Here is a 7514-nt window from a genome sequence, read left to right as displayed (position 1 = left end):
GGAAGCTCCATGTTTAGCAGTTTGAGGAACCTCCAAACAGTTTTCCATAGTGGTTGTACTAGTTTGCATTCCCACCAGCAATGCAGGACAGTTCCGAAAAAGGAATCTTTTTACATTGCTGGTGGGCAGGCAAACTTGTCCAACCACTATGGAAAGCTGTGTGGAGGACCTTCAAATTACTAAAAATGGATCTACCTTACTTTGTCCTGTAGTTTCTTCATCTTTGAAGTTGAGGTAATCATCCCTACCTCAAAGAGTTTTTGTGAAAATATAAAAGGAGTAGAACTGTGCCTGGCCTATAGTATGCTTTATATAAATGTTTGTTGCCATATACATATTTAAAGACATTTTTAACACATCAACAATTGACAAGGATCAAATCCAAAGACATAACTTATCTGCTAATCACTGGCGCTGTACTATCTGTACTACTGTGAAAAAAATCAAAATGTGGTCTACTTCCTACCTAAGAAAGTGACATTTGTGACTATATTTATTTGTTTTACTTGGGGGGGGTGATTATGTGAAAATTCATTTATTTCAAACATTTTCTATTTTAGTATATGATCTTCCTCAACAGCCTAATGACATTCAGCTCTTTTATGGAAACATGCGTAAAATTGTACTTTCAGTAATTGGAGAATTCAGAGATTCCATTTCTCGTAAAGAATTTCTTCAACCTTCTTCCAAAGCTGGTTTAGAAGTGAAAAGGTAAAATTAATAATGTGTCTTTCACCAGATTTCAAGATTACTTGATGCATAATAGAGCTTATCTCTTCTCTATATTTATTTTTTATTTCAAAATATTTATTTCACCATTGTTTTTTAGTTTAAAATAATTTCAAATTTCCAGAAAAGTTTTAAAATAGTAGTAGAGATTCCTCTCATCTGCTACCTGCACTTAGATTCCTCAGTTGTTAACATGTTAACCACACTTTCATTTTTCATAATATTTTTCTGAACTATTCAATAAGAGTAAGTTGTAGAAGTGGTGACTAATTAGCCCTAAATTTCAAAAACATGCTCTCCTAGTGCCATGGTAAGCCATCAAAATTAAAACATTGATATTGAAGCAGTACTGACACACGGATTTCATTACAATTTGCCCAGTTCCCCAGTAATGTTATTTATAGTTAGGTCAAACAAACACGATAATTCTTCTTCATCATTGGTCAAAAATCTAATCTTTTGGTTAACTTCTTTATTCTTCTTCCTTTCTTTCATTGCAGAAAGGTTCCTCAGTCTTTTCCTTATTTTTCATGACTGAGATAACAGGGTTGGATAACTAGATCCAGAGTCAATTATCCATAATTAAGCTTTACTAATAATTTTTGGTGAAACCTGGAGAAATCCAAGATTGCCATTTGCTAACTCCTATGTCTTTCTTGCAAATTAGTATTTGCCTCTGCCTCACATTTAACCCAGGTTCTCTGCATCATGTATGTGATATGTCACTTACACCAGAAGGGAGAGTTCTCTATTTTATACTTTAATATGCTCCCTATTGGCACAGAAGCCGAAAATCATGCCACCAGCTTTTGAGAAAAGAAACAGTTTACTGCAAGGTCACCTGGCAAGAGACAGGAGGCAAAGCTCTGAAATCAGTCTCCCTGAGAATGGGATTTTAATCTTTATAGAATTGAGAGATGAAAACAATTTATAAAATATTTAAGTTTGGGTAGAATTTGATGAGATGCTTGCTAATAAATCATAATATAACTTGAATTTGGGTCCAGACGTGCAACAATTCACATTTGGATGTTCATCTAGTAATGAATCTTATTCATCTAATAATGAACCATGCTTCATAGTTCCATCCTTCATGGCTACTTTTTGGTATGGGAGTGAGAGGAGAGCTCACAGAAATTGCATGGGCCTGCACTCTCTAATACAGCTTGTCAACTTATGAAAAAATGGGTCTTTTTCTCATTTAAAGTGAGTAGTAGGGGTACTTTCTACCCCACTGTTTTCATTCTTGCAAGCCTGCCCTGCAGTTCTTGCAAGATGAGCAAAAAGACCACCGCAACCATCATCATAAATTACATAACTTGTCTAATAATTTTTTCCAACAATTATGCCCCTTAAGCTCATACATTTTAGGTTTCTTTTGCCATAAACAAGTCTAGGCAGACCAGATGTATCCTATTGAAAGCATTTTATAAAGACAAAGTATGTTTGTGGGAGATCTGACTTTTAACAAGACTACAAGGGGATCTCAGCCAGTGATCTATCTTTTTCCCAGGCACTCCTGGTAAAAGGAGATACAGGATGTATACTGACTGATTACCTTTTCCTGCCAATGACCTTGATGTTTGTTTTCTCATTGTACCTTCTCAGGTGGTATACAATGCTGCTTTATACCATTACTAATCATATTATCATTTAATTAACAATGTGTGTGTGCCTGGTGTCTATAAATATTAAGAAATGTCTTGAAGGGAGATACTTAGACATGCTGATTATTTTGTTCCTCCTTAGACTTGCAGCACCCTGACACACTTGCTGCCTGAATCATGTTATTACTATCATGTTACCAAATGATGGCTTTCTTATTCCATCTTTCTATATTTGTTAGTTGTCTTTGCTCTTAGAGGAATAGATTTGATGTGCTTGATTCATTATTAAGCCATTACTGTCATTCATCAACCCCTTAACCTGGCTTCTTGATCCTTTTGACGTGCTCACATCATTCTTTGAAGTACTTCTTTATTCACTGACACAAATAATATACTGGACTCTTACTTTCCCTTTTCTAATCTTGGAATAGCTCTTTCTTTTTGAAGCCTTCATTCTTTTTAGTAGAGAATGGTATTAAAAACCAGGATGTGGTCAGTAAATATGCTCATTGCTTTTGAACTGTTACTGTTTCTAAGCCCTTTCAGTGAGCAGAACTAGGAAATACATTAATTTTGTATGTAAATCCATATGCATCTATATCTTTTTCTGCCTATAAGTATATTGAAACCATGAGTTTATGCTGATAACCTCCAATTCTGACCTAACACAGTACAACCTTGTAATTGTACCTCTTTAGTACTAAGAATCCTAGGCCTATCATCTTCAACATACACATTTTTACTCAGTCTCCCTATTAACCATTAGTGAGCTGTCTCGTTAGGCTCATTGTTGCCACCTCAAAAAGGGTGAGAATTTCCTTCAAGTCCCAGTGCTAACTGAGAACTCATTGCTGACTCAGACCCCCTGGTATCTTATATCAGTGCCTCTAACTCATGCCTGCCTGCTCTTTTCCTCTACTTTTAATGCTAATTTTCTCTTCAAAGATAGTCAAAGAAAAATTTAAGTATAGTAGTATTTTTTTTTTAATTATCTTGAAATTGAGTTGTGAGGAGCTACTTCTTTAGGAAGCTAAAAAGCCAAGAAATAATTTTTGAAATCATATAAAAAACATACAACCTTGACACAGTAGAGTGATTTGAAAAGGAAGGGCTGAGAGCCTGTGATATTGTGATTTATAATAAATATTTATTTGGTCTCAGTCCTCCTCCTGAAACTGAGCTAAAATCCTTGGAAAGTAAAAACTTGCTGCATCTTTTGTTATGTTAATGAGACCACTAATTAAGTGGCCCACACTGAAGGATGGGACTGGCTGCCAGTACTGCCAGCCTTGTTGTGATGTGTGTGTTAATTTCTACTTTTTATTTTCATTTTTGCCCAATTGCTATTATAACAAGTAGTGTGTTATTTAAACTCTTAAGTATTTGTAGTTTTTCTCTTAATTAAATAGTTGATTTTTTTAGTTTTGTGGTATTGTAGTTAGAGAGGAAACAAGTTATAATTTCAGTCTTTTTTTAGTTTTACTAACAATTGACTTGTGTTCCAAATTAGGTCTATTTTTTAAAATGTCCCACTATTTTGAAAATGTATACTTGAAAATAATGTTTATGCAGTATTTGGGAGAAGAGTTGTATAGATATCTGTTAGACCTATTTGGTCTAGTGCCTCATTTAAAGCTATTGTTTCATATATATTGTTTTGTTGATCTTCCCATTGTTGTAAGTAGGATGTTTTTCTGTTGTTTTGTAATAACCCTTTTATTCATATACAGTTTGGTGTCAGTAAGTCCTTTAGATTCGACCTGTCCCTAAAGCTATGTACTCCTCGCTCTTGCTGGGTAGAGGATCTTGGATTGGAAGTCTCTAAGTACTTTGAAAATTTCTTTATAGCCCCTTTGGACTTGAATGTTTCTGTTGAAAAATCTGCTGGTTGTCTATTTCCTTTTCATTATTTTTAGTATTCTGTTCCTGTCGTTGATTTGTGACAGCTTGTTGTTATTATGTGTCTTGGTATGTCTATTTGGTGTTATTTTGTTTGGACTCTGGGCTTCTTGGATCATAGCTTATGGTTCACCAAAGTGAGGTGTTTTTCAGTGACATTTCTTTAAATATGTTTTTCTGTACCTTACTACTTTATTCTCCTTGTGGGGATACCCACAATATGGAAATTAATATCTGTTAAGGTTGTCCCAGAGATCTCTTACATTGTTTTCATTTTCTTTATTTTTTTCCTTCTACTGTGCTCTATTCTTATTTCCCCCCACTTTGTGTTTTCAAGTTTATTAATTCTCTCCATTTCTTTCATTTGCCTGCTCTTCAGAACATTATTTGTATTTTTTTAAATCAGCTAAAGTTTCTTAACTCCATTATTTCTGAATGTAGCTACTTATATTTCCATTCTGTTATTTTATATCCTCCCCTTTTTAAAAAAAAATTCTATCAATAGTGCCAAGACTGTTGCCCTGAATCCCTGTCTGTTGTGCTTTGTAATAGCGCTGAATTAAGGCTCCTCTCTGGTTTTTGGTTCTGGCATTAACATTGTGTTCCTCTGTCTCTTCATATTTTATTTTGTATGGGTTTTAGTATAAACAAATTTTCAGCTGTTGTTTTTGTACTTGTTGGGTTCTAGAATCAGTGAGGGGTGGAAGGTATAAAAGAGTGGCAGGGCAGTAGCCATCAAAGGATTACCTCCAGTGGACTCAGAAGTTTGAAATTTCTGTTGTAAAATGTTTCTTTGTATATCTTAGCCTGGGGAGCAGGTGTAGGTTGGGGTGTGGCAGGTGTTTCAGATATTTCAACTTTTGCTTCAGTAGTAGGCCCTTCTATAAGTAGACTAGGTACTCTCACCTGATTTAGGTTACAGCTATTTTTATACTGTGGGCTGAATCAAGCCAGTAGTCCTCACGCTGTAACTCTCCTGAAATCATTTTGTCTTGGGTGCCTGCTCATGCACCCCTTATATAAAGTGTAATGCTCGGTGTTACCCCTGATGTTGGGTATACCCAAGTCACTCACTATAAAGGGCTTTGACCATAGCTGTTCCTCCCTCTGGGTTGTACCATCCTGTTATTAATTTAAACAAAGTTCTGTTAGAATTTTTTCTACTCATTTCTATCAGGAAAATGCTCTTATTATATGTGCTGATAATCAGTTTTCCCACAGGGAAAACTGACTTTGTTTTCCATCAGTTTTGCTGTACATGTCTGGAAGAGGTACCATCTAGTTGGACTCACCTTATCTTATTAAGAGATCTCTGCTGACACAAAGAAGTCAAGACCGGAAATTATTTAAATCAACAAGTTTTCTAATATAACAATATTTAACCTGTACATTACTTTTTACATATCACTTTAAGTATACATAATGTAAACTATTTTTATTCACTGTAGACAGCATATAATACAGTTTTGGTTTATCTAAATATTTTTAGAATAATGATGATAAGTCATAATCACAAATTGGCTTTTTACCATCGTCAATTTCTCTATATATAGTGAATCCGACAGTCCTGGAAAACACGGTGGCAATGTTTCTTTGGATGTTTTACCAGTCAAGGGTCCTCAAGGTTCTCCACTTTCACAAGTTGTTCAACCTTGTCCAGATAAATATGCCTCTGAGGAAACATGGACTGTCCAACCTGAACATTTGATTTTGGTGGCTCCTTCTGCTTGTAAGTAGATCAAATGATGCCACATTAGGAATACCTTCTAGAACCCAGGGCAATTCTCTCTTTATATCCAAGGCTCATCTGGAACATATATATACCTGGTCTTCATGCAAGTGTGACTGATGGCTTATGGTGCCCTCCTCTAACCTGCTAGACACCTAACTCAGACTTGAGGCTACAAGGTTATACTCCTCAGTCCATACACCCAGAGCCACCATCCATAGGCCTTTTCTTGCACGGTCACAAAACTACTTATTTGACCCTTTGCCCACATTGTCATAGTTTTAGAATAGAAACAATTGTTGTACTTATGCATCTGTCAGATAAGTCCAGATTTAACTTTTATGTTTGCTCATGGTTGAATTTTATTGTATATCTTTGGAGTTTCAAATGTTCTGCCTTACGAGCAATTTGAAATTCCTATCATGGGACAGTTGAAAACTTGTGTACTAGTTTATTCAGAATTAATTTTTACCATTTGTTAATATGTTTTTTTCCACTAATGCTAAATATAACGTTTTATTTACTCATATAATAGGTGATCTGGCAAAAACTGAACGTTTCCGGATTTTAAATAATTCTATTAGATTACTGAAATTTGAACTATATTGGCCTGCACATTGTCTTACAGTAACACCACAACATGGATTTATTGCACCAAAGTAAGAAAGACTTTTGCTTCTGGGTGTAATGTATAGCTAGTTTGCTGAATTTTAAGAGTCAAACATTGTAATTGATTCAGTAAAATTTTATACTGAGCTTACTCTGTAAAGAGTGCCAAATGTTTTGTGGGACCACAGTGAATTCAAGACTCATGCCACTTAGCAGAGTGAAGACAATGTCCACAGCCAGCTATTGTACAGCCTAAAAGATTGTGAGGTGGAAGAGAGTTCCTAACGTCAAAGGTGTCAGGTGTTTTGTGATATATAACTGTGCCTGCAAAATTATAAAGTAGGGGGGGCAACTGAGCATCTGATCAGGGGGTGATCAGATGATTCTTCCTTTTGTTGCCTTAAGTTTGTCTCTGCCTATTCTGCTGGCTTATCTAAAGGATATTTTAGAGACAAAGCTTCCCAACTTTTCATGTGTCTGAGCTTTCCATTTCCATATGAATATTCTAAAGTAGAAGGAAGTCTTCTGAGGACAAGTCTGACAAGTAGCTGCCTTCTAATGGTTACAAGTTAAAATCAGCTCTATAGCTTTTAGGAGATTTCATCTGGATTATATAGAACATTCACATTTGAAAGTTGCTTCATATTTGGAACTAGTAGATTTGCAGAAAAGCAGCATGAAGTTTTACTCACTTTTTGCAGAATGAGATAGACTATGCATTTAACAGAGTTTCCTTGACTACAGCTGAGCTAACTTATGGTTAGGGCACCCCAGAGAAACATACCTAGGACCCAAAGTGACAAACATTTACTAACTAATGTTTGTAAAATAGGAACTGATAGGCCAGATTTTTCACTAACAGCTTTTTCCATCACCTCACCTATTTAACTTGCTAGCAGTGGAAAATTATCTGGTTCTGCCATTCTTGATGTGTGTACCAA

General features: G+C 35.5%; 1 protein-coding gene across 1 annotated transcript in view; it reads left to right on the top strand.

Moving 5' to 3' along the window:
- Window positions 1-7514, top strand: part of CEP192 (centrosomal protein 192kDa) — a 120027-nt gene that overhangs the window by 94720 nt on the left and 17793 nt on the right. The window contains exons 33-35 of the mRNA XM_004683968.2: window positions 561-711; window positions 5789-5964; window positions 6500-6623. Coding sequence (XP_004684025.1) covers window positions 561-711; window positions 5789-5964; window positions 6500-6623 — 451 coding nt within the window. The remainder of the gene's footprint in view (window positions 1-560; window positions 712-5788; window positions 5965-6499; window positions 6624-7514) is intronic.

The sequence above is a fragment of the Condylura cristata genome, unplaced genomic scaffold, assembly GCF_000260355.1.
Source record: "Condylura cristata isolate star-nosed mole 26May11 unplaced genomic scaffold, ConCri1.0 scaffold00016, whole genome shotgun sequence".
Lineage (NCBI taxonomy): Eukaryota > Metazoa > Chordata > Mammalia > Eulipotyphla > Talpidae > Condylura > Condylura cristata.
Note: the sequence above shows the minus strand (reverse complement) of the source record. Positions and strands in the feature narration are given on the sequence as shown.